Source organism: Amblyomma americanum, chromosome 2, assembly GCF_052857255.1.
Source record: "Amblyomma americanum isolate KBUSLIRL-KWMA chromosome 2, ASM5285725v1, whole genome shotgun sequence".
In the NCBI taxonomy this organism is placed as follows: Eukaryota; Metazoa; Arthropoda; class Arachnida; order Ixodida; family Ixodidae; genus Amblyomma; species Amblyomma americanum.
This window is the reverse complement of record NC_135498.1, coordinates 15352346-15380175: the sequence shown is the minus strand read 5'-3', so window position 1 is coordinate 15380175 and position 27830 is coordinate 15352346. Positions and strand designations below refer to the sequence as shown.

The 27830-nt window shown below is 43.0% G+C and overlaps 2 protein-coding genes across 6 annotated transcripts in view; one reads left to right on the top strand and one right to left on the bottom strand.

The window, feature by feature from the left end:
- LOC144120643 (uncharacterized) overlaps positions 1-2427 on the bottom strand; it is a 45002-nt gene extending 42575 nt beyond the window's left edge. The window contains exon 1 of one of the 5 annotated variants that reach the window (XM_077653254.1): positions 2180-2427. In XM_077653254.1, the coding sequence (XP_077509380.1) occupies positions 2180-2200 (21 nt within the window). In that variant the 5' untranslated portion in view covers positions 2201-2427. Of the gene's footprint in view, positions 1-1622; positions 1875-1978; positions 2086-2179 lie in introns of those variants that run through there. The other 4 variants (XM_077653255.1, XM_077653256.1, XM_077653259.1 and 1 more) reach the window with 4 other exon arrangements.
- A 240-nt stretch (positions 2428-2667) lies between these two features.
- On the top strand, positions 2668-23210 carry Pat1 (Protein interacting with APP tail-1). Its single transcript, XM_077653252.1, has 15 exons — positions 2668-2835; positions 3258-3346; positions 6595-6755; positions 8801-8924; positions 9759-9927; positions 11814-11870; positions 13056-13088; positions 13184-13251; positions 15464-15569; positions 15903-16027; positions 16135-16220; positions 16956-17146; positions 18333-18498; positions 20037-22487; positions 22541-23210. Exons 1-14 carry the CDS (start codon positions 2701-2703, stop codon positions 20273-20275), a joined length of 1749 nt encoding a protein of 582 aa, XP_077509378.1. The 5' UTR covers positions 2668-2700; the 3' UTR covers positions 20276-22487; positions 22541-23210.
- The last annotated feature ends 4620 nt before the right edge of the window (positions 23211-27830 follow it).

Here is a 27830-nt window from a genome sequence, read left to right as displayed (position 1 = left end):
CCAAATGTCTTTCTGCAGTTACACTATTCCGCTAGATTAGCCACTAGTCCAGACTCCGATCAAGGTATAGGGTACAGTAATTCCAACTGCACTCAGCTTCATTACTCACCAGGTGTACCATCATTCAACTTTAAGAAAGCAGCTCATTCTAGAACCCGCTTATCGCTCTTCACGAGTTGACCACAAACACAAGATTGGATATATTCGTTGTAACACGTACACATTCTCTTACTCATCTTTACCATGTACAGTACTCACGGATTGAAACAGGACATTCGGAGCGCGTGGCCGTCGCTTCATGGAGCGCCGCCCGTAGACGCTCATGGAACCAAGGTGGTGCATTGTGGTATGGCGCGAGAGGGAGAACATCTACAAAGCAGAATTGTTCCTTCCAGTAGCCAATGAGCCGGCCTGTGGCTTACCACATGCCTGCGTGGCACTGCAAGGCTAGCGCTCCGAATGTCCTATTTCAATCCGTGAGTACTGTACATGCGGCGACTGGAACCACCTCCCGGCTGATATCGCATGCGTCAATGCTTATGCCCTTTTCAGAAAAGCTTTATCCGCTTTTATGTTTGTTGATGACATGGCTTAAGTGTTGTAGCAACTTTTCATTTATACTGCTCAAACGAAGTCATGATGTTTTGAACTTGTTTGCAATCCTATTACATCATAAAAATGATATGCTTAAGTAGTTGGCTTTGTATTTTTGTCCTCTTTCTCCATGGCTGTATTCCCTTATGTTTTCGTACTCGTGAAAGAACCAATTTGAGCTGTACGTTTTGTTATCTGCATTTTTTTCATTCCTAGGTGTTTGTTGTTAATATTATGTCGGGCTTTTAATGGTTTTTACTGTTTCCTCTAATGCTTTTGCAGTCTGGTTATTAATACTGTTTTTTCCTAAAGTCTTCTACATACAACTTGCTACTCTTCAACCAAGATTCCTCACAAATGTTCACTACGCACTCCCCTCTGTAATGCTTCGGCGATTGTGGGCATTGTAAATAAATAAGTAAATGGCAGTGCTGCTAACACAAGTGCAGGTGGCCCAGCAAAGGGACTACAGATCCCATGAGTGGTGGTTATGAGCGATGATTATGAGAAACGAGTCTGACGCGATTTTCTGAATTCCGTGTGTTCTTTCACCTATAGTTCTACACGTCAGTAATACATTTGGCCTAGGCACCGACAAAGGCTCCCAGTACTGTTGTGTATGTGAAAAAAAAAAATTGCTTCCATGAATAAATAAGATTCCAAGCACGCTGAGATGCTTTGTGGCTTCAAGAGGCTTTTCAGGAATGACAAATGATAAAAAATACAGTCAGGAAGCACACAAATTAAAAAATAAACTGCTAAGCACCAGAGGAATTCTCTGATTACAGTAGTGCGACCTCCTGCAGCAGTTTTTATTGACAACTAAATTGACGCAGCCGCGTCAACAAAGCTAAACTGCAGCATATACGGACACTTAAAGCAAAAGTTGCGGGAGGTGAAACTTTAAAGGTTGATTCTGCATAGCAGTGACCGAAATGGACAGAAGCAGATTTATTCATTACAGCCACCGTTTCGCATAGCAGACTTTTAACACTTTTTTGGCTTCGCAAAGCTTTGAGCAGACTTACGGCACAGTTTCTTACCGCTGAAAGTTGCGTTCGTATGCCCCACAGAGGTCAAATCCCAACCATTTTACTTTACCAACCAAAGTTAACAATTTGAAAAAACAAAGGCTGCGCCGTTCAATGCTTTCCTTTTCATGCTTCCCTCATTCACAAGTTACGTTCTCAATGCGTTGTGCGCTTCGGCCGACTGCGAAGAAAAGCACGAATAAAACTAGGCCTACGTGCATCACGGGCTGCCGTTTGCCGGTGAGTGATGCAATCGATCGCGCAAAACCTCGCAACTCAAGCCCTCTCCATCTGCAGAACGTGCTGTTCATTGCAACGGGCATTGCTGCTGTCAAGCAACGGTTTGCACTCACTGTCAACGCGCGCCGAAATGTTTCTCGCGCTGTCACACAAAGAACATGGACACGTGCGGTTCTGTTCGCTTCCGCAAGTTTCGCGCTGCAAGAAAATTGAAAGTAAAGCTCGTGCGGCTCGTGACATCATAATGTATATGGCGCGCGAAAACGCGCGTTGGAACCGAAAGGCGCTTGGCGACTGCAAAATATCGGACTCACATCTGTGATTGTGCCCTCCATTGGTAAGCAGCGCAGCAAACGCACGCACACCAAGCAGCGGCCAGACGAAGGCAAGGTATTCAACGGTCTGCCCGCCGTAACGTCGTACGTAAACCCTACATACAAACAAAAATAAAGTCGGCGGCACGAACACACCGAGTCCGATACCGAAACTGCCAAAACCAACTCTACTTGCGAGGCTAAAAACTGTATCGTTTCCACTTAACAGGACTGTGTCTACTACAACCAGAGTTAAAATAATTACAGCAGAAAACTAAGGGTCTCATTACCATTACGTTACAGAAAATAAGTGCTTTGATCAGATGCACGTCCTTTCGCTTGACATCTTTTATGAAATTAAAATGCTTCGTACACTTTTAATTATTGACCATTAAATTTTTTGGATGCGCAGGTGCTGCAAGCTGTTCATAACCATTGTCAACTGTTACCGTGCCTCCTCACCGGGCCACCAGGCTGCCCCACGAGCAGTTGCGATTCGTTTTGATGTCAATTCAGGAGTAATGGCTTCCCGCTTGGAGTGGATTCCAGAATCCCTGTACAATTCTGCTGTTACTACGCTGGTCAACAACTACCCGATTTTTCAGAAGGATGTGCGATATCTTCCAGAAAGCATTGCTTTCGACATCTTATATCAGGTGAGGCCCAAGTCGGTGTAAACACCGACACGCACTGAACCACACTCGTAGAACCTAGTGTTCCATCATGACTATATGACCTGCCTGCGTAATCTGGGTTAAACGCTTCATGCCGACCTCTAGACCTAATGTTTTGTTTTCATGTGTTTCATACGTGAAGTAGATTTGTTAAGAAATTACCATGTAGATGGTTCGAGAAGTGCTGGTTTTGCCGTCGGAAGCATCACGGACATTTTCATAACGCCGTTGTTTTTGTGCTCTTAAACCTGGGACGTAAGTAATTGATTGCATCAGCGTTCATAAGCTTCCGTTTTCTCTTTCTGTTAGAGGATATCGGCAGTACGTTTCTGCGGGCACGATTGAGATGTCCGTTTTGCAGCTACTTGAATAACGCTGATATGTGTTGCTTGTTTGTTTTCCAGTTGTACAAGCAAAACAAACTATGTTTCTTAGGCTTGGAATTTTACGACTTGGATGTCTTCGCGAAGATATCAAAGGTGAAAGACAAAAGGTATACATCTATGCTTTATTAATGACTGACTTCCACATCTTTCTCTCGGCTGATATATCACCGATCTGTTTGCATGAGATGTGTCCCATGTAGCATGCGACTGTTGAAAATGTGCGAATGCATAAAAGACATCTCGTGACACTTGTGACCATTTCGTGCCGGCTTGTTACTGTGAATTTTGTGAAGGCATGTAAATTATACCGTGATGCTTTAGTTAAGCTCCGATGAAGGTTTGTGTTTAATGGTAAAATGCGACTGGGCAGAACCACAAGTTCAAGTTTCGGTTTAAACCTGTAAATCGATTTTGTTTTGCGCAAGTTGCGAGCAAATGGCTCTTATCTCCAGCGCTTGATAAGGTGCTTTGCCGCAGACTTATTACCAAGCGTGTGCAATATATATCATATGCACTCGATTTGTTTCAACTCTGATTTGCATCAAGTGCTGGTATGGCCTGTGCTTTTTCGCAGCTTGTACTGTGTGACAGTATGACTAATCCCACATCATTTATTTCTTAGTGATTGCTAAAATGTCTTGATTAAGTCTAGCCTAGAAACTGTGAATAACTTTCAGCATGCAGCTGAAAAGATTTTTTAGTTCCCGTTTATAAGTCCTACATTGATTTACTGGCAGGAGCAATGTAGGTGGTTTAGTTTGTGCAAGCTGTAGTAATAAACACCATCTGCTAGCAGCTCTTGGAGGAAGTTGAAGTGAATCACAGAATAAGGTTTAGCTTCTTTTAGGAAGTTTTTTAAGCTTAAATTGCTTTAGCTGCAGTTACCTTCAGGAGCTGCTATTTTTTTTTCTCTGAGTTGTGTAATAATACTAGTTGCAAAGTTCTGAAAAATTCAGGTGTCATCTATGGCCACTTGTCAGAAGCTCTCTCATGCTGCTGCTGAGCCTTGGCACTAGCTGCTAGTCATGCCTATAAACTTGTGAGATACTTTGGGTAGTTAACTGATTAACCTCCAAATTTTTAATGTGAAAGCATTCCTTGCCTCATGAATGGCACGGACAGGATGTGTCACTACGGGCTGTGGACAGTGTGTGTCCTCATGAACCGTCGATCATCCAGTAAGAGTGTAATTGTGATTTGTAGTGATTAATAATGATTTAATTGAAAGTTCAAATGACAATTATTAAATAAAATAATTAAATAATGAAACAATGGCTTAATATTCCAAGTAATCACAAAATTGGTGAACTGCTAGCAATTTCTCCAGAATTGAAAATAAAAATGAATTAAAATGATTAATAATAATATAATGTTATTAATCAAACAATAACTAATAACGGGTTAACAATAATGAACTGAATGATAACATGATTATTAAATTAACTAATCTCATTAAATAATTACCACCAATTACTTATTACATTACTAAGTAACAAAGAAGGCAATGGAACTTAAGACTTAAGTGCACCTTTAACTTTCTTTTACTAGTCAGCAGAGTCTGAAATGTGTGGTCCATGGAAAGAGCGCCTGTATGATTAAGGACTGCTTGTGTGCCTATGGCAGCCCATTGGTGGGCAGCCACTGACCATCAATATCAATATGACCATCAGCATCAGTACGACCATCAAGGTCATATTGATGCCTGATGGATGCATCGCTTTGTTGCGAGTTCTTCATTTCAGCAGTACTGTCACTGTCAGGAGACTGCCGTAAAAGAGTTTCTGACATGCCATGATGTCTTCTTGCCTCTGCTGTATTAATTGGATGGCCCCTAGATTAAATACTTTTTTATGTGTCTTTTAAAAAACAGAAAATCTAACACTGTTGATAACACCATTCAGCCAAGAAATGGAGTTTGGTTTAGCTGCATAAACGTTTGGAGCTTGAATTGTTGATTCATGAACTAGTACAGTATAGTCCTGTGTTTGAACCCCCCTCCCCACAGTAAGTTGCTCAAGGGATGGGTTAGACCAAATACCTCCTTAAGTCAAATGCTTCCTGAAAATGTTTGCATGTAAACAGGAAATAGGAATGCACTGAATGTATCAGCATTGAAGTGCAAGCCTATTTCTTTATTTGGTCGTTCTTCACTAGCTTCATAGCTTTTGTGGTTATTTTCTGCACGTATTATCTAAAGTAAGCTAGCTCAACACTGATTGCAGTGATGAAACCATGAGGCTTCAGGTGCTCCATCTGCAGCTGTTTGGGAGTTAAATGGTCTACCAGCTAACCAGTTTGTTTCTGTTAGCATGTGCCACCTGAGCCTTGATGGTATTATTGGCAACGAAAAGTTCTAGCTATAACTTTAAAAAGACATTTTCTTTGTTAGTCTGTTACAAAACTGACATTTCTTCTTCAAATATTTATTAATGGCTACAGAGAATCTTTGCTGCATATCGATTACACATGTCAGTATAAAGTTTCTAACGAATGAAAAATGCTCAGGTTTAAAACATTGTTTTCTCGCTATTTATTTTTTAAAGACTGAATTGTGTAAATGAAAGTATTCTATCAGAAAACCAACTAACTGTGTATTTAGTCAATTTGAATTATTCAAGATATAACCTGAACAAACCAAGCTTTTATTTATTTATTTATTTAAGTACCCTAAGGGCCCGGCTGGGCATTACATAGGGAGGGGGGAAACAGCAAATAACAAAAATACTCAAGGGTTCACTTCATACGTAATACAGAGAAAAAAAAAGAATGAAAGAACAAAGTGGTAATTATGAAATTGGGTCGGTCTTATGCATCGTGGGCATGGTGCTGTGTGCAATAAACAAAAATAATATGTACACGTACAAGGCAAAACAAAGGTACAAGGCGGCAAGTTCAAACGGATTACAATGCTGTGCCTGATTCAAGAAATGTTAGTAACGATGGACGGAAATACGATGATTCGTTAATAGCCACAATGCTAGCAGGTAAAGCATTCCACTCCCTTATAGCCAAGACTAACGGGGAATTCTGATATTTCTTTGTGCGAGCGAAAATTGTTTGAATTTTATGCGCATGGTCGGTGCGAGACGATATGTGACGTGCTGCTGTGATGTGCCTGTGTGCGAAAGATGACTGGTTGTAGTCATCTTGCATGAGAAACTGATTTCTGGATGAAAACTTATAAAAATCTAATCTTTAAAGGTAGAAATGTACCACCATGCAAAATTGGTCTGAAGTTTTTATTGCTTCAATGCGAAAATACAAAGAGCATTAAAGTATGTGAAGCACGTGAAGATTATTGCGAGAGTGTGCTTGTTTTGTTTGATTTGTTTGCTTGTTGCTTTTTAATTTCCAGGCACCTCCTGCACCATTGCTTCCAAGCAGTCATGGATCACGGCACGCAGACAGCTCATCTATTGGCTGAGGCCTATCACCGGCGTTGCGCCTCCTCCTCACCAAACACCACTTTGCACTACTGCTCGTATGAGTATGTCATACCGGTTGGGATATCACTTGGTGAGGGCACATTTATTTCCTATGGACAGGCAACAATGTATATACGTGTGAGCCACACCTATGACGCTGGAAATGCCCCATCAGTGCATCTCTATCTAGCTTTAGTTGATAAAAAAACCTGTATTTAGTAGATCGAATCACTGTTTTCATTGCTGCTTTAATAAGCAACATTTGGGGTCAGAGTTTGAATTTCTGGCTCCTTCAAGAGGTGCTCACATAGTCTGTACTGCACAATAGTGATGTGACCTTATTTCTGCAGTAGTGATGTGACCTTGCATTATTTTAACTACGCCATGCTGTTTGAATTGTATTGAGAGGTTTTAGGGTGGTGCCTGCTTAAGGGCAGTTTGCTCTCTGAACTCTGTGGAGCAGATGCCCTCTGGCATCTGTTTTGAAAAAAATGGGACAAGTCGTGTGCATTACATGGCCTTGGCATGCTGAGTGGATTCTGTGTTTTGTAAACAGTATGCAGAGTTCACAAGGTCTCTGGAAAGTTGACCTATTTTTCCTGCCCTCTGGTAGCCTGTGCACATTTAAGAGTGCTGATCTGATGATTGGAGGCCCTCGTCTCTAAGGCTGCTCAGTTATTGTGGCAGCATAGATGAGCAGGTAGCAGGGGGAGAAAAGGTGGCATAACTGGCTGCTTTAGTGCACACATGGCATCTTAATAGCACGCTACTGCACAGAAGGCAGTATGCCATAGGTCGCGGAGCTGTTAATGACACGAGTTCCAAACTCCCCTTGGGGCCAATACTTCAAAATATGATACAGTTTAGATGAACTGCTGCAGGCTGCTTGAAGCATGCAAATTAGTTGCACAGCACCATGAAGGGCTAGCTGACAGCGGTGCTGATGGACCGTGCCGCCTTTAAAAATTGGCCACAGGACATATCTGTTATTCAAATTTGAGTTCTGTGGCTAGAATGCGTTGAAGGACTGTACTTGACGGCAGCCGCAACCGTGATTGTTTGCACGTGGTGTATGGTGCTCTGGAGTCCGTCCTGGCCGCCACTGACAGAGTTTTTCTGTTTTCTGCTTTCTTTTATTTTGTATTCAGTGTGAATGAAAACAAAGCACTTTATCCCCCTTTCAATAAAACCACTGTGGAAGAACCTTATTAATTAGAAATCTCAGGGTTTAAATTTCTGGGCTTATTCTAACTGATGACTTTGCCCTGTAAACATCAGGTGTATTAAAAAGGCTGCCCTTACTTTAGCCTTCACATAATACAGATAAATTTTTGGTCACTTTGAAGAGTTGGCGGTGCTCCTCTTGGTTTCGGTGCCTTTTCTGCCCCTTTGTTTTATCCATCAAAGGAAAGTGGGCAAGTGTACTTGAGTGGTGTTCCTGAATCCCGAGAGCACCAAAACGGACTCTTCGCATTAAATAACTAAAAAAAGAAGAGGACAATAGCTTGTTTCACACAATTAATGACTGTACTCATCATTGGCACTCTTTGCACGCATGGGACATCAAGGATTCTTCATTCTTGTGGGTTAATGGGGTGTCTGCAGAGTAGTGTTAGTGGAAAAGAGGTGAGGCCTGTGTCCTACCTAATAACGTTAATAACCTAATAGTCTAATAACGTTAGAAAGGGTTTTCAATGGACCTTCATGAGGAAAGCACATGAGCATGTAGCGTTCACTGCGCTTGCAACTGTTTGTCCAATACTTTGTTGTAGCACTTCAAAATTCAAAAATACCAACAAAGAAAGCTTTTCTTTGGCAAGCGGTGTTTTACCTTTTGCACGTGTTTTCATGGTATTGCTTTAATGTGCTGGTCAGTCATTATGAAAGTTGTCATGTCTTGGAAGTTCCATCTATGTTTGAAGTGCCTAGCTCACATGAGTTAACTGGACAATAACAAACATGCTGGGACAGTAGCAAAGGCCATTCCTCTTTGTCTCATTATCACTGCTGTAATCTTTTATTAGGCCTGCTAGTACAAGAACACTTGTTATGTTGTCTGACACTTATGTTTCCGGCTGTTCTGGTGTCACTGGTGGCTTCTCTTGCTACATGAGTGGTCTGGCTTTGTGTGTGCAGGCAACTTCCTCAGCGATGCTGGTTGGTTCCGTGAAAGTGAGAAGATCCTGCTTAGTTGTCTCTCACTATGCCGCAAAATGGATGACTACAAGCACTGGGTGTCTGCTCTGGAATGTTGCTTGAGGTAGGCAGCTGCCATACATTTTTTCCAGTGTCCTGTGTAGACTGCTGTAGTTTTGTCACACTTTCATTTTCTTTTGCACTTCTTCTTTTGTTTGTTCACGTCGGAGAAGATATTTCAACGAAACTGTAGAGCTGGTTTGAAGTGGCAGTCCAGTCTTCTTGGTTGTGGCTGACTAGACGAGATGTGGACAAAGAGGACAGCTTGCCTGCGTAATGTGCCTTACATTGTGCGTGTGTAGTCCCAGCAGCATGGCTGCAGCCGAAGAAAAAAAAATGGCCTGGCTTAGCTTATGGTTAAGCCTAGGATGCGAAGCATACGTCGCTTGGCAAGCCGTACTTCTCGTTCTTCTCCCGTTTCCGTGGCTCTTTGTAACTTGCGCTTTGCGGTCTGGCGAGCCGCCCTCTCCCTGGCCGACATCTCGCTGCTCAACTGACTCAACGAGTGCGTCGCCTTTTATACAATTGCGTGACGTCAGTATCTCCTAGCGGTAGGAGCGGGAGTTAGGCCGCCGGCGGAGGCTGCGCGTCCGCAAGCGAGCGCACGATTTGAGCCCCAGCTTTCACAGCTGTTGTGACGTCGTATCACGTGGTGCGCCGATGTAGGTCAAGTGGTAGCTACGCGGCCGCGCGTGGTGCAGCAAGGAAGAGCTCGGTTGTGCGGCTAGTATGCTTCGCATAAAAAAAAGACTCCTCTGCTCAGTGTTCAAGCTTGTCTTCTTACCATTTAGGCAAAACTGGCTGGGAGCCATGAGCAGTAAATGCTGTGTGCGGTAGCTCACTCAGTTACTTAAGTCGATTATTTGTTTGTTGTTTCACGATTATCGTGCGTTTGCAGGCTACTGCATGTGCAGCATTCGTACTGCAAGTTTACGGAGGCCATGGAGACTCTGGAGGAGACCAAGTTGTACATTGTCAAGCTGACTAACGTGGGCCACTCGCTGAACCTGGCAGGCCTCTACTCCGAGTTCTCATCACTCTACTCCTGCCGTAGCCAGTACAAGGAGGTATGATGGCTTTGTGACCTTTTGAAGTGCATCAATGGCTCTATTTGCACTGCAACATTTACTTGAGGCATTGGCTTGGAGTGCACTGTGGGAACAGAGACTTCTCCGTTTTTTTTGTCATTTGAAATTGTTTATTGTTTGTGATTAACTTTTATCCTGAGATGCCCCTTATAGCACTTTTTTGCAGTTCAGCCTGCCAGCACAAGTCAACATTAAATTGCTCTTCGGCTGATTTAGACCTTGTTTCAGTGACGCTTATGTCGGGAGGATGTCCTGTAACCTGCATATTTGTCTTAATACTTGCTGAAAATTTGTCTAATTGTTTGTGTGCACTCCACTTTATGAAGAGGTTATTATTCAAGCTTTTCGTCACACTGCTGTGTGACTGAAGCAGTGTATTTGGCATTGCAGATTTCCACCTGTCTGCTTGGTGTGATAGCATTGACCATCATTAGCCCACTAATTATGGATGCAAATGGGAATTTTAAATGCTTCTGCCCTGGTCTTGAACATGCTGCATTGTTTGCCATGTAGCTAGAAAACTAGAGTAGTATACAACGTAAAAAAAAAAAAAACAGCAGGTGGTAACACTGGGCCATGGGTCTGCGGCGTCATATATTACTTCGCAACCATTTTCAACAGTAAACGAAATCGCCCTTTTAATGTTTGAACCTGTTAAACAAGCCAGGTGTCAAAAATCTAGAGCTTAAAATTTTTTTCTTGTGATAAGCTTCTTGTTTAGGTAACAAGAGAAGTTTTAACAACGGACAACTTTTTTGGTGCGGAAGAATTCTGTGCGGCGGTCCTGAATGCGGGCTGAGCTTCACTGCAAGCTTAAGTTGTATCCTACAATAGATTAATTTTTTTCTTTGGTTTGCTTTTTTTTCCATATGGCGGCAGTTTTTGAACCGCTTGTGAAAAGACTGGAGTGTAAAAGTTGAGAATTGTCACCTCCACCAGTGTGGCACATGCCCTGAAACGTGGCCAGTCTCATTATTGAGCTGCGTCCATGGTAGATTTTTTCGATGATCTAGGTAACAATGATTCTAGGATGCTGAGTGACTCTGAGGACATCAGTACCCTGTCGAAAAGGGTATTGATGTTACCGATGTTATTTGTCTCACTTATAGGGTTTCCACATCATTCGGGCAGAATTTGATACTCCCTGCACTGCGAAGGGTTCGCCTGACCGTTTCGCCCAGTCGCATGTTCAACTATGCGGCCAAAAGGGATTGTTTCCTAGCTGCAAAACTGTATGATTTAGAACTTTGATTTCTTGCTGAAGTATTTGCTGTTGTATAGACAGACATTTCATATATTCCTCAATTTCGCTAATAAAATTTGATAATAAGACATGGAACACTTAATGAAGCTCATATTATTAAACGTGTTTAATTGGCTTCACTTTTATTGTCGTACATCAAAATTTAAACCTTGTAGTTCTTTTACCACAAAAATTTAATGAAAACCCACAAAATGCAGCCATTGTTGGCCAGCACTTGCTTTTGGCAAGCCTTGTTCTTGGAAGAGCAAGCCCAACCAGACCAGCCAGTGAAGTGGACTGGTGTTGGCCTCTGTTGCTAAAGCAATGTATGAAGGCCAATGCCAGTGTTCTCTGTTTTGTTTTTTCTGTCGGGTGGCGACACCAGTCCACTCATTCATGCACTTTATTTTAAGGGCTGGCTTGCTGACAGCGGCATTTTTATCACACAGGCTATTAAATAAGTTCTGTATAAAGCAGACCCCAAAATGCAATCTATGAAAAATTAATATGCAAGGCCAACAACAGTACAGGAGCAATAATTTTTAGTAGGTATCTAAATAAATGCACAGGTACCAAAAGATAATCTCATATTTATAATCTTTGTCTTCCTTTTTCTGTGCAGGCATATGACTGGGCAATGCAGGCACTTATGCACCTTAATTCCAATGCACATCCTAAGGTGAGTAGCGCAGTTCAACAAAGTTATGAAATAGACTAAATGGCATTTGCGTACTAAAATGGAAGCCAGCAGCATAGGGGAATTTTTTTTTTTAATTTGCATGTATCAGTGGAAATTCGCAATGATTATTTTATCGCTAAAAGATAACTTATTGGAAAGCAGAAGCAAAAAACCACATGCCACCAGTGGGATCTGAACCCACGACTTCCTAACTTCGCGTCCAGTGCTCTGCCAACTGTGCTGCAGCAGTGGCTACCCAATCTTCTGCTTTTTGGGGTATTTACTTAGTATGTAACCTAACCTTGAGAGCGTTCACCAGCACCACCTTCGTCCATAGCGGCGGGCGTGGTACGTCCTGTATTACCACGAGTATCAATTACGTGGAATGCGATCGAATGGCGAGCGTGGAAGCTGAGCAAGAACCCTCTTATGCTACCTGTAGCATCAAGAATGCCAGAGCCAGGGCTCTCATTAAGCTGTTATGCAGACAAAGGAAGGGAAATGAGGGGCTCATTATGACATACGTATGAAGGAGTGGCGGCTCCCTGGATTCATCATTGTTACTGTTGTTTCCAGACCTTTCATTGGCCACAAGTGGGGCACCAGGCTTTCGCTTTGTCTCATCTTGGCTATAGCAAAACGTCTGAGCAATAAATTTGCTCTATTTTATTTAGAGAGATTATTCTGCCGTTTCTAGGCTTAAGAGAGGAGCATTTGTTTGTTGACAAAAATAGTTCCTGACAAAAATAGTTCCTGTTATAATAACCTGATGGCATCACTAGGATGACCTTATCGTGGCATCTCCGTTTGAATGTGTGAACTAAATGTTCTAATGTGACAAGTGGTGTACTGTTCCGCAAACTGCTTGCATTTAGTGCACGTAAGTGTGCATATACTACTTATGGTATGTAGGCAGCATTGATTCATACTCTTTTCTAACCATATCTGTGTAAGCCGCAAACAGATGGCACAAAGATGAGGTGGCACGGGAGAGCACGTTTAATGCGCTCCTGATTGGCTGAGGCAGTCTCTATCTTCCATAGTGCTGCAAGGAAGTAATGAAATGGAATATAGTAAGCACTAGCACTTGCCAGCTTGCAGATAGATAGATGTGGCAGTTGGCAGAGACCCTGACATTACAGTGACTACTGTGGCAATTTATTGTGTGCCTTTTTGGTTTTTCAGTCAATCATCGATGTCCTTAGGCAAGCCTCAAAAGTGAGTAGTGCTGTTGTGCTTTTTTTTACTTGTTGCTGCCCGTCTGTCCTTGGTTGGTTGCCTTTTGCATCCTGTTTCTCATCTGCCCTAACCAGGCCTGCGTCGTGAAAAGAGAATTCAAGCAGGCAGAGCTCCTTATCAAGCAGGCACTTCATCTGGCTTGGTAAGTGTCCTTTTCATCGTATGTGTATCGTGAGGACGATTGATTTTATGCCTCAGCTTCATTCTCATCATTTTGCTCTGTAGGTCATTGGTCGGTGTAGCAAGTACCGCATATTGCTGCGTATAGGTCAGTTTCAAATATAAGTCAACCCCCCCCACTGCCCAATTAGCAGTCCTCACTGACAAAAAAAAAAAACATTTAACTCCAAATATAAGTCAATGTGTACACCCTCAATGGAATAACAACGCAGCACACACGGCCTAAAGCAGAAAATGCCTAATGTTGCAGTGGCAAGCCTAGAAACCGGGGGCAAATGGAGATGAAAGGTAATAACTGCGCTCATCCTGTCTACCATACTTGTGTGTGTGGCCGATTCACTAGTGGCAACCCAACTATAACAGTCCATAGTTTCCGGAATCCGGTGTGACGTGCACTCTGGAGGTTGCTGGAAGTTTCCTCCCATGCTGTCTGCCTCTCGCCAGGAAAAGTGACCACTAACATGAGCAAGCCGGGGAAACGGTATGCAGTCGAAATTTTCATAGCGAACTTATTTGCACACAAATTAATGTTTTTTTAACACATGAAGCTCTATGCGTCCTGCCAGGAGTGGGCACCTGCACCTGCACGCGGCTCGGCCGGAACTACTTCATACCCCGCAAATAAGTCAGCTCCAATCCCCTCAATTTCAGAATGCCATGTTTGAAAAAAAAAAAAAAACACATCGACTTAACATGTGACAATGTGCGGTAGTTGGTGGTAGGTGTCAAAAAAGGAAAGGTGCAGTAAATGTCACTTATGGTGGACGCTTGAAATGCTGCTTGAGGCAAATGAATGCAAAAGGGATTAAAGGAGGGTCAAAGTAAGATTAGTTTCGGCCACTTGAGTTTCTTAACTTAGCGTAGCACATGGCACTTGAGTGCTTTTGCATTTTGCGTCCACCAGCATGTTGCTTGCTGAAAGCATTAGCACTCCAGAAAGCAGTTGTTGAATATGTAGTGCTGTTAATCATATTAATTATACTTGCCTTTCACATAAAAAGAGATTTGCTGTGGCGAGCATGCATGCTCCGAAGTGACACCAGCCTGCACCTTGGGATGTTCCGATGTGCAAACACAGGGCCTGTATTGTAAATAGAAGCTACAAAAGTTGTTAATGGCCAAGCAACGCTGTCAATAAGGAAACAAAGAAAATTACAGTACATTTTGGACCTGGCGACCCGCGAGCACTAGAAGCCCATAGTTGTGGATTGGCTCATCTAGTGAGCGCCAGTCTCAAACCAGGTGTGCGCTGTTGGTGGCAGTGTTTTGCCCGCACATTTTCTCTTCTGTACGAAACAAATGTGGCAGCACTCTAACAGTACTGGCACAAACTCCCCAAGTGGCCCAACTGTGGTCTATAAAACATGACATGTAGAAAAAGAAGAGCATTAAACTCTGACCGAAGGTGTTATGAAGAGGGTTTCCCCTTCATGAGAAATTTGGTCGGAGCTTTACATTCTTTTGTTTCTAGTTCACCTCCTGACTAGAAAGATTTCTGTAAAAACGTTCAATCCAAGATGACCTGTAGCATGCACAACAGCACACAAGAATTACTTGTTTTCATAGATAGCTTTCAATATTACTAAGTAGTGAAAAAATCAGTATAAAGGCCTTTTTTTTTTTTTCTGCAGGAGAAGATTTGACATCTTATTGAGGGCAGAAGCAAATATATGTTTCACCTTTGCAATGGGTGTGGCTTTGTGATGGGTGTGCCTTCATCTTAGTTTTTTTTTTACGCGTCACTGACTAGTTGTGCATCGTGCTGCTGCTGGTGCATATTGCACAACCATGTTCTGTTTATGGTTGATTTCCCAGCATGTTACCACTCTGTATTTGTTTTCAAAACCTGGCGTGTACTCCCGCTATATCTATATGTAACTAGTTGGCGCGGTTTGCCAGTCGTCGTCTGAAGTCAGCAATCATTATTAACGAGTTTGACTTATAAGCCCCAGTTAGGTGCATCACTCCCCCACCCCTTCCCGCCATCCATTATTTTATTTTATTGTTCACATAAATTCTATAAAGCATAATTTAGTTGGTTCGGGATTTTTTCAGGAATGAAGGCAATTTCCGCTGTTGAAATTGTTCCATTTTATATCAGTGCCGTCATTTTATGTTGCCTTTTGTAACCTGCAGAGATAGGGTTGAACACTTCACACATTTTTATCACACAGGGAACATTTTGGTCGTGAACACCCCAAAACTGCCGACACTCTTCTCGACTATGGCTTCTACCTACTAAATACTGACTCTGTTAGTCAGTCTGTACGAGTCTACAGGGTGAGTGAACAACCAACCTCCTTATGCTTCTGCAATAAAAGTATAACAGTGTCTCGTCTCTGCCTTTGTGTTGCGTCACTGTCATTGCTTGAAGGCTGCGGCAAAAGGGGTAAATGACCTGATTGTTTTTAAGTGTAACTAAAAATGGTTCATATCTATAGTTTATGTGCATTGCTACCAATTACATGTAGTTTATTGTATCATCGTTACACTTAAGGCCAATATATTTGGTTTTTTTTTTTTTCTTGGTTAACTACTTGCAGGTCATGTGCTGAATGCTGTTCATTAGCTTTTCCACACATTTACTATTTACTTGCTGTCTGAACATTACAGAAAGTCTTAGATATCCGGCAAAACGTCCATGGGGGCAACAATCTTCACGTAGCCCTGGCTCACGAAGACCTTGCTTATTCCTCCTATGTACTCGAGTACCGATCCGGAAGGTTTCAGAATGCAAGGTAATCACTTTTCGCTCTTTGTTGGTTTTTTTTTTTTTTTTGTAGCATTCGGTTAAACTCCATAGGCCTTCTCATTTTGGTTGTACATTTCCATCTGCCTTTTACAGAGACCATGCTGAAAAAGCAATGCAGATCATGACCCGTCTGCTCCCTGAAGATCACTTGCTTCTGGCCTCTTCAAAGAGAGTCAAAGGTAGATAAACACTGTCTTCCTTTTTAGGGGGTGATGCACATTTTCAAATGGCATCGGGTGAGGATATATTAATGGATCTTTCATGTTCAGGAGTATTTTGCACAATGTGTGGGGTTTTTCATGCTGCATTGACTTCCACCTTTCAACATCATGGCAATATAATGGAAGCTGGGCTTTTAGTTCACTGTATTTTCCTTCATTATGTTGCACTTCATCTGAGCCGGAGCAGTTCTCGTGTATCAAGGCTCGAAACAAACTGCGGTGCCACATGCTGAATTGGGGAAGAAAGGTTGTTTAACCCCTCCCCCCCTTGCTGTCAGTTTTATCGCTTTGCAGCAGTAGCTTTATCACATAAGGTTTATCTAGGCTTACGGCAGCATTGAGAGTGCACTGTGGTAGCAGTTTCAGCACACTTCTATCATAACCAAGCAGTGTGTTGCTTTATTGGGCAACGGGATTGTACCTATCATAGTCATGCCATCCAGATGAGAGGAGAAAAAATGTGTCAGTTTCCTTTCTTTCTGTTGGTGTGCCAAAGTAGCTTTTTATTGAGCTGCCTTTTTTTTTTCGTTAATTGGGAGGCGTTCTGTTACGGTTTTGCAAAAGGGGTATTTTCTCTTATTCCCAGTAAAGTAGCACAGGTGCTGTCTTTAGTGCCCTTGGTGGTCAGATGCACACATGCAGGGTTTTGTATGCTTGTGCAGAGACAGTTTTGCAAAAATGTTTTGCATGCAGCACTCATTCTGGAGGAGATAGCCATTGACAACACTGACAAGGAGCAGGAGCAGCGGCTGCTACAGGAAGCCCTGGACCTGCACGTGTCGGCGCTGCGCCTCTCGTGCCAGGCCTTCGGGGAGATGAACGTACAGACAGCTAAGCACTATGGGAACCTTGGCCGCCTCTACCAGTCCATGCGGCGCTTCAAGGCATGTGCAAAAGTGCTGGCTTCTGGTTATGGGGCTTCTCACTACTGGGCGCAGGTGCATCAAGGCGTGCAGAAATGCTTGTCATGTTTCTGCTCAGAAATATTTTTTTTTTGCACGATCTACATGTGTCACACAGGTCATTTTAAAGATGGTTGCACAGATCTCCCAATTTTTTTGTAGTACATATTGTGGCAGCACTGACCAGATGGCCGTTCAGCGTTTCGTGAAGGACTGCAGCGGTGAAACTGTCGAGATTATGAGCATGTGCACAGAGCACTTGCCAATTGCAGCAACACCTGCTCAGCTGTTCTGCTGACGTGACACAACTTCCATTGCTGCTCTGGTTGGTGCTGCTGTACTATTAAAAAATTGGACAGCTGCACTTTTATCTGGGACAAACCACTTGTGATTCTATTTGTTTCGGCTTAGTGCTGCTTCTCTCTGTTATTTTATGTACGCAACTCAACATTTTGCAAATTGCTAGTATGGTTGTGCTTGTTTTTTTTTTCTTTCTAACAGAAAGTGCCGTTGTGGTTGAACATATGCAGACATAGCCGACAAGACAAGTTGACTGTGTTAAGAGACTGCTCTTTCCTGAGGCAGTTCGTTTTTTGCTGCGTTGTTGCACGAGGGTTGACACAATTGGGCTACATTACTTTTGCCCCAGTTGGACATTTTGTCAGCGCCAGACATTTCAGTCTAGTGCTAGTGATGGCATAATGTGAAATAGGCTGATGAATTACAGAAGAAAGTGCTAGGTGTCCTTCTTGTTATGAAAGAAAGGCTGGTGTTACTAATAAAATTTTATGTGGAACAAATGTTGCAGTAAATGCTACCAGTAGTCATTCTGTGCTTTTTGTCAGGTAGAAAATTGCTGCCTCTTGTTAGTTTGTGTGCTAAGGGCATCTAGTGATGGTGATGGTCCATCAGCTCATAATTAAGTTCTCTGTTGTTGCCTTGCAACGGAGGTAGCTTATCACAGAAGTTATTCTCCCAGAACTGAATGCGGCTGGAGTGAAATTCTCTGGCCGGACAAACTGCAGTGGTGTCACTAGTCTTCGGAAGACTGTGCGGCCAAGTGTTGCCTCCTTTGCTTACTGTGCTATAAGGCTAATGCTGAGAGGGGCAGGTTATACAGGAAGATTGCCTGAAGGTGGTGTACAGACTCAGCTTCTCTGTGATTCAGGAGGCGGAAGAGATGCACCTGAAAGCCATTGACATCAAGGAGCGGCTACTTGGCCCTGAGGATTACGAAGTGGCCCTGTCAGTGGGTCACCTTGCCTCGCTCTACAACTACGACATGAAGCTCTACGAGCAGGCTGAGCAGCTTTACCTGCGCTCCATTGCCATCGGTGAGCTTGCCAAGGGGCTGCTAAGCCGCATCGCCTTTCTTACTTCCTCTGTGGGCTTGCAAATGTGTATACCTCATTTCATGCTTAGCTCGCTTTAGTGCGAAAGTTAGGTCCCGGTTTACAATGACTGCATTTGCTCTTATTAGGTATACTCCAGCTCATAAGTTTCTTGCAGCACTATGGAAGGTAGAGGCCGCCTTAGCCAATCGGAAGAGCGCGTTCAATGTAATCCTCTCCGCCTCATCGTCTGCATGTCATCTGCTCGCGGCGTACGCAGATGGTTAGAAAAAGAGTATTAATCAATGCTGTTTACATACCATAAGTGTATGCATGCTTACGTAAGCTGAACGCAAGCACTTTGGGGGACGTTGCGCCATTTGTCACATTCGCAAATTTAGTTCGGCGTATGCAAACGGAGACTCAACGATAAGTTCAGCCTGGTGGCGCCATGTGGTTGTTAGAACAGGAACAATTTTTGCCAAGAAATCGATGCTCTTCTTAAGTCAAGAAGAGGCAGAATTGGCACTCTGCTCATACATTTTTTATAGGCAAGCTGAGACGAAGCGAAAGCCTGATGCATTATTTATGGCCAGTGAGTGTACTGAAAACAGCGCTGATGAATCCAGTCTGAAGCAAGGGGTCCTGCTTCGAAGGGTGCAACCATTTTCGAAACATTTTACTGTACGCAAGAGCCATGTGCACTTAACTCGGGAAAAGGTGTGTGTGTAACTCGAGCATACGGTAAGACTTGTTTTGATATAGCCTTTGGCACATGTACAAGGGTGATGGAAAGAAACGCGAACAGAGTGAAGCCTAGGCGCTCCGCTGTTCGCATTTCTTTTCATCATGCTTTTATTTCGGTGGTAGCAAAAAGATGCTAGCATCATCCGTGATGCATTCTAGGACGACTCTAACATCTTGTTTTTACCACCCAAGTAAAAGCGCGATAAAAAGAAATTTGAACAGTAGACCATGTAGGCGCCGTGCTATTCGCGTTTCTTTCCATCGCTAGAGTACAATATGAGGCACACTATTTTCTTCACTATCCCATATGCCCATTTTATATTGGTACTACATTCTACACTGTCAGAATGTCGCCTCTGCATTCATCGCAGCTTGGGTAGTGCTGCAAGGAACCTATGAGACAGAGCATAATTGCTTGCTCAAAGCCATGAGCTCGGAGAAACATGACCGAGCTGGATCAAATCAAGTTGGTGCATTAAAATCATGACAAAGCAAGTATTTAATACTGTCTCCACATTTGCATGCCATGCAGTGCAGTGTGTTTTTCATTTCGTCTTATGCCCTGTCAAAATTCAGGGTGGCCTTGTTAAAAGTAAGGCTTCACAGACCCCGTATAAGTGTCTTCAAAGACCCTAAGCGGCCCTCGGATATTACTTTGAGAATCAGAGATGAAGCTAGGTGACGGTGGAAAGAACTCTACGGGATAGTTCTTGCCAAGTGAACCGAGTGTACTACTGGCAAGGCACTCCGCTTTCTGCCAGGAAAGTTGTGACCTGTGCTTTCCGTCTCCACAGGAACAAAACTTTTTGGTGAAGCATATAGTGGGCTGGAGTATGACTACCGAGGCCTGCTGAGGGTGTCAATGGAGATGAACAAGACGAACCAAGTACTCCGCTACACCCGTGTGCTTGAAGAGTGGCGCCAGCTGCGCCAGCGCAGCCTTCGCGAAGGGCACGATGCCTCGCCGTTCACCTTCTGCGTCTGCAAGGTGCCCCCAGAGGACATCTACACGTATGTCACCAGCCTGCGATAGGAGGAATCGCTAGCCATGCCCAGTTCCTGTGTGTACGGAAGACCCTGAAACACCTTGAAGACGTGTTGGTGGATGGACTCATGGTGGTGGCCCCCCAGGCTTCCTCTGTGTTGGTCCCTGCCTCTGGTAATCAGCGTGACCACTGTGCACTGGTAGTCTGCTCACTTGTGAGAACTCAAGAATCCTCTCTTTTTCTTGCTTTGCTTTTGTGTTGTGTTTGTGTTCTTGTTTGCTGCCAGAATGATGGAAGTGGGGATATTCAATTATTGAAACCTGCACGGCCATTTAATGAAAAAGCCGTTGATGTGCTTCTTCATGCTGTGCACATGCGATGAAAATCAAGTGAAATTGAGGTTCCAGTGCATTTGTTGGTAACAGGCATAATCGATGACTGTTGGCAAAACAGCTGATCTATCCCAAAGGTCCCCAGTAGTGAGTTGACGTAGCAGTGTTATGTTTTTCGCCCTGCACCTTCTGCACCTACTAGAGGTCAAGTTATCAAGGATTTCATACAATGAAATAATCTTTGTTTACTCAACACTGGTAAACATACTTACTGCTGTCCGAGCTCAGGGAAAATGAGTAGTATAGATTTATCTTCTAGTTCACCTTCTGTTTTTTAGTGGTTTTATGTGGGATTTTTATACAACCCCTACGGAAGTGATCACCTACCTGTGCTAATCAGCTTATCACACTGCAAGTCACCCCAACAAAACCACTGCTTTGAAAGCTTCAGTTAGTAGAATGGCAACATTTTGGAGCAGAAGCCACTTTAGAAAAACCTGCAGCCACATCGCGCTGTCTGGTATTGTGATGTGAGGTGGTGCAGACATGATGAAAGCATGACTATGGCTCAAATACAGTCTAGTATTACCACTTGCAAGTGGAACAAAAGAAGTGGTGAAGTTCACGATTTTTAAAGCCGGTTTTTCACAGAAAAGTTTTGTTGAAGTTCACTGATCTTTTCAGACTGTCCATTATTTGGATCATTTTATGGGTCCCTCAGAGTCCAAAAAATCACTCAGTGACTGTACACAGGATTTTACACAGATGACTCAAAAGCAGCAAAATACATTGGGAGTGCTTTAGTACAAGGTAAAAAGGGGAAAAAAATTGGTGAGGCTACCGAATTGTGCATCCATTTTTACTGGCGATAGTTGTGCTCTCCATGTAGCTAAAGGCAAAATAAAAAAATTATGAGGTGCACTTAAGTCTCCTTATGTGCGGAAATGCGCAAGCTATGCTCGGTCCGCAATCTGAATTTGCGTCTTGGGGCATGGCTAAGTGGCCGAGCTGGCGTCCACTGCGTTATTACGTGGGCACCATCTGGTGGCTCAGTGTCATACATTGCGAGAGGGTTTTCAGTGGATGCCACATGGTGGTGCTATGACACGCCAAGCAAGGAATAAATTTAAGAGGAGTAATTCAAGAAGTAAATTTACTTGGTTAATTGTGACATCTGTAATTTATCTGCTTATAATTACTTATGTTTGCCTCAGTACATATCTCGAAGATCAGTTTCTAAGACAACTCTGCATTCACTAGATGCACCTTTATGCAGCTGCAAACGTTGGCACCGTCGTTGTGCAGTGGAATCGTCTCTGTCTAACACGCCGCAAGCCCAGGTTCGATTCCTACCTAGACCCCAATTTTCTTTTCTTATTTTTCTTCATTGACAGTTCGTGCCCTGTTGGATTATGGTTTGGATTGGGGATTATGGATTTAATTATGGATTGGCTTGTTGGATGGCTATGGATTGGTGAAAGCTTGACACATCCTGTCCACGCCACTCATGAGGCAAGAAATGCTTTCGCATTAAAACCTGGAGAGCACTGCAGTCTGCTGCATTGGAGAAATGCTTTGTGTTTGAATGTCAGCAACTTTTTTTGCACGTCACCATTGTTATCAAGTTATCAAGGATTTCATACAATGAAATAATCTCAAACACACTTTGCCGTCATATACACCCCAGTGCGTTCACTTCGTGCCCCTCTAACATGCTTGAACCAGCGACCCTTCACGGCATATGCGTTGCGTGCCCGCATGGCACGAAGAGGGCCTGGGTTCGAGCTCCAATGCTGGCGAATTTATTTTTTCGAGTGAGCTCACGTGAGAGGTAGCACTTCCTGTAGACACATCTTGTGAAGAACTTTGCGGACAACTTCCGGTGATGGGTTTTCCTTCGCATTAATAAATGAAAATATTGAAAACAGTATAGTCAACACATTGAATCTTCTCATTAATAAATGAAAATAATGAAAACAGTATAGTCAACATTGATTCACTGCGCCTACTCACAGCACTGCATTCTAGAAATGTAGGTGAACCCTTAGCAGGAAGCATCATTCACAGCATAGAAAAGGTCATTACATAAAGACGTGGCATAAGGTTCTGTTGTGTCCTAAGCCATGTCTGGATAGATAGTAACGAGAAAGCTGACCTATGTACTGAACAAGCTTGCAGTGGTGAAAAAAAAAAGTAAAAATGCCCCATGGAGGCTGCATGAAGTTAATACACAGTAAATTGAAGGATAAATGGGAAGGAGGTGTGGGATAAGAAAGTAAACAAATTGCACTTTGTAAAACCTATCCTGGGAGAATATTATTCATGTAAGCATTAGGAACAATTTATCAAAGTAATTTTATGTAGTCTTCGCATCGGACGCATGCACCCGACGCACAATTTCTTACTAAAAAAACAAGACAATCCTTTATGTGAAATGTGTAGAGATGAACTCTTATTAAACCATATGTTTATCTCATACACAAAACTAGAAACTCTAGCGAAAAATTATCTTAATCAGAAATTGCCGATTATTCGCACACCCCTTACTACAAAATCAAATATGCCCTCAAGTTTCGAATACCTCTCGAATAATAGACACAAAGTTCGAATAAGGCCTGCTGTATTTTTCTTCCGTGACTTCCAAAAACGGGGACCATACACATCATGTTACCATGCTGCTGCGATCTGAAGGGTTCAGCGTCACAGTGCAGTCCGTTCACGCGCGTGACAGTGTTCATAATCCTCATACTTGGCCTCAGATATTGGACGACGCGGCAGGGCCCAGGTAGGTTCAGCAAACCTGGCCCTTATGCCTGACCTCGGAGGTCATGCCTCATTTGTAGCTCTCGCCCATCTCATGAACTGATATGTGGCGCTAGTTTATTATTTTCTCTTATCAACAGCAAATGATACCGTTTTCCTATTAGCATAACATGACAATGATGAAGTTAATACACTGACTTCATTCTGCGATCCCCCAAATGGAGATAAAACAAACGCAGCTATAACTGTGAAAGCAGCATTTCGCTGTTACTCGTGATTGCTCATAAATATTTGTCAAAATATTCGATTAGATTTTCTGACTATTCGATTCGATTTTCAGCTAAACTATTCGTATTTGATTTGGCAGCAAAGCTACACTATTCATATTCGATTCGGTTTGGAAAAAGTACTATTAGCATGCCCTTAATTTTAATCTATATTTAAATGAACACATCCCGTTTCACCCAATGCTCCTCTCCCACTTGCTTATCTATCATGTGTCTGAGTTCTTGAAGGAAGCAAATGTCTTAAAAATACTGTAAATTTGAAAGACTCTGGCCTATTAAGCACAGTAAAAATACACCATAACCGTGTGATTGGTGCGTGATAGCTTTAATGGCTTGTGTGCCATTGAACATAGCAAAGCTAGGTGCAGAAGGTGTTGTGTCGTGTTAAGGCAGGGACAAGAGCTTTAGGGCCTTCGCTGAAGAGCTGAAGAAATGAGAAATGATGTGTTGAGTTGAGTCTAGCGGCAGACTGCAAGGCCAAGGTTTACACCTGGTTGTCATATCATGTGGCTGCGGGCCGTGAACTGCAGAAGTGGCTGGGTAAATTGTGTAGAAATGTCTTCAGCTTCTTTCTCTCTGCAGTGCTTGGAGTTCAGTCATGTGTCGATCATGTTGTAAAATATGTCTCGCAGCACTGCAAACTGCCAGGAAAATGTGTGCAACTTCATGATTTACTGAAAAACAAGACAAGATGTGCAGAAACCAGGCTGTAACCTGCCTGCCTTCTATGAAGATGCACAGTTGGGGCTGTTGCTTTTCTGCAACCATTTTGTTGCAGCACACCGTTAGGTGTCCACACTGATCAGCCAGTGATGTTAGTGACATTTGCATAGAATTTGAGAATTTGCCTTCATAGGTTTTAAATCGGGGGTTTTTGTTTTGAGCTCATACCTTCATCCCTGGTCAAGAGACGGGGCAGGAGTACTTTTTTGAGTCGAGGCTGCAGCTGCTTTTTTTTTTCTTCTTCTCACACTCTCTTAGAATGTGAAAATCTTACGAGTATCTTCACTTCTGGTTTTGCAGAAGGTTTCCGTTTTTCTGTGAGCAGTGTTCACAGCACTATGTCGAGATCATGATCTCCCGTCAGCTTGCTTCTTGTACTGTAGCACCTCCATCATGAGCAGTACAGTGTGAATGCCAACAGTGAGGAAAATGCTAGCAATTGCACGACTCTGAGCTCTGGAGAACTATAAAACTGCGTCATATTTGCAGTCGTGTGCATTTGGAGACTGCACTTTAATGTGATGATGGCGTGCACTGCCTTCAGCCACTTGGAAAGGATGCAGTACTGCCCCATAGCATCTTGGAAAACATTTGAACAGAGTGTATTGAAAACCTTGTGCAACTGTTTAAGCTTTTCTTTATCTTGTACATAGAAGCTTTGGGCTTAGAAGGCATCTGGTGTGTGCATTGATAGATAATGGAAATTTCTCTGAGCTCTGGAGAATTTCATCAACACAGTAAAGTGGCAGTCCTGTGTGCGGAGGTGCATGAACTCTGCAGATGCGACACTGCAATGCATTTTCACGTGCAATGCATAGACGGCTTACCATATTTTGTCAGGCTCACCACCAGAAAGCAAGAATTTGCAAGCTTTATTGCTTTACTGTGCGCGCAAAAAAAAAGTGAAATTTGTTCTCGAAATCATTAGTAACCGATATTGCCACACGAAGGTACTTCGTGCAGTGCAGCTTTAAAGCGAGCTAATGCATGAATGTGCATGTGAATGAAACTTAGCTGCGTGTTGTATGTTGCTTCAACATCAGTGGCAGTACAAACTGCCACTGGCATTGATGACACAACATAGCACGCTGTGTAGTGAACTGCCACTGATGCAGTGTAAACTGTGTCACCGCCTCTGTATTGCTGCTGTTCCTAACCGAGTATCGACACATTAATCAAGATTGCAGTAGCGTTAATTTTTGTGTACATCACAAACCCTGCTCGTATGGGTGTAAAATGAATCCAGACATTTCAGGTCTGATGGCATATATTTATACACATATAGTGTCACAGACAAATGGTGCAACATGAATGTAAGGTTAAAATGACAGTGTGACTAAGCAGCTTATTGTGAAAGCTTGATAGCAAGACAGGCACCCTCCTTGAACATGTGCCATGTAATTGGCCACTACACATTGTCAGCTGTGATCCTCAACAGCAGTTCATAGCATATTTAGCTAACGGTACTGCATTTAAAAGCTCTTGATTTTTGTCACTTTATTGCTCTTGTGAATGCAGTCACCTGTCTGGAATGTACATGTATGTTACATTAGGTAAACTTACCTTTCCCGAAGCTTACTGAGCTAAAAGCTTTTCCATTCTCCTTTGCATATGTCATAATTTGTGAGTGTCACATAGTGGTTAGTGGAACTTCCTACCTACTTCTGGTTTGTGAGGCGGAGTTGACACGTCAAGGATACCATGCATCTCAGTGTGGCATGGTTTTGGCTGATGCAAAAGTGGCTGTAAAGTTGACTTTGTAACTCCTTTCTACTCATGTATATAGCCTATTGTTATGGATGTTAAAAATTTGCGGTAGTGAAAAAGTTGGGTGTGTCTCGGGAACACTTAGCTGGCAAGGAATGGCAGGCAACTGTCTTGTAATTTACCACAAGGTGCATGTGCACCATGCGATTTACGGCGTGCAGCAGGAGGGCAGGGTTACTTCATTGAATGGCTGTTGTGTGAAAGAGCTTTATGTATGTGTGGATCCGAGTGCACGCGCTTTGTTCATGCTGGGAAAGGTAGGGTGGCATGGTAGTACAGGATTACGAGCTTGAGCTTTGGTGGCTACGGAAAACATACATTTATGCTCTCCTTCACATGTGAGCCAAATCTGTCGACAGTGGTCATAACAGTGTTGTTGGGACTTCTCAGGTTGCTGTGGGCTTGAGTTGCAGCATGTCTGTAGCAGTGCGGAGGAGAAGGGACTGAATGTTTCCTGAAATTTTGTGCTGATTGGAAAACGTGACAAGCAGAAAAAAACAGCCCGACATGCGTTTCCCCATTGTGGTCCTGCAGTACTGTCTTATATGGTGCTGCATTCATTAGCATTTGGCTGCTAACCTCATGCCTCTTACATTAATATTCAAAGAAACCTTTTGTAAATACTCAACATTACACTTTGAATTAACTGGTTTTCAGTACCATCATCAAGCTAGCACCTCTGTTTCCTAATGTTAAGCAGCAGACTGCGGTCAGCTGTGTTGGCTTAATCATTTTCTTGTTTAGCGTTTGCGTTTGTGCCTCTGTTATGCTATGTACAGAGTCGGTCACACTTGTCTAGAGCGCTCGAGCAGTGCAAGTGAAATTATAAAGTAGGTATTGACATTCATCGATAATACTTGCGCTGAAGAGGAGCCTAATATTCATGTGAAACGCACACGCACCAGAGCCTTGCGCTCAGCAAAGCTGCGATAAGATTTAACTTCATTTGCTCCGCAGCACACCACCTGAGCGCTCTAGACAAGTGTGATCGACTCTGTACCTGTGTGTGTTGGCAGGTTGATGGTGTAGAGGTTCAAACGATTGCGTCTAATTGCAGTAAGATCTATGAAGTATCATGGTTGGGTGAATGCATTTGATAAAATGATTGTTAATGGCTAGCAATTTGACCACGCTACACCGAGATGAGGGTAGGCGCTGTTTTCATTATGTGAAAGTTTTGTGCTTTCTCCCAATTCCATCACTGTGCCTCTTTTTTTTTTTTTTGGCTAGGTATCTTTGCAATTGCATGTAATATATAAATATGTAATAAAGCTTAGCAAGGAGGTGAAGTCATAAAACTCTGTCTTTCGTGTTGTATGCAAATGCATGTGCAACAAGGTCACAAAATGTTCTTGCTGGAGCATTCTTTAAAAATGTGCTAGCAGGGTTGGGCCTCACCAGCCAAGCCTCATATTTATTCATTTACTGTAAACTCATTAATTCGAACTTAAAGGGACCGGAAAAAAAAAAACGTTCAAATTATCCAAAATTTCCAATTATCAAATGGTCCAGAAAAAACTGTAAAGAACTGGGCAATTGTTGCCTGTTTTTGAGGTGAGGACAGCACAGGAATGGCTCATTTTTTATGCTTCCGGCAATACTTTGTTGCGTGCATACTGTTGAGACCATGGAAGCAGAACGACTCCAAAATCGTAAGGGCTTCCCACAACCTTCACGGTGGAGCTCCACCGCTACCTCGTCACGCCTATCGCAAACGGCACCGTTGCGTG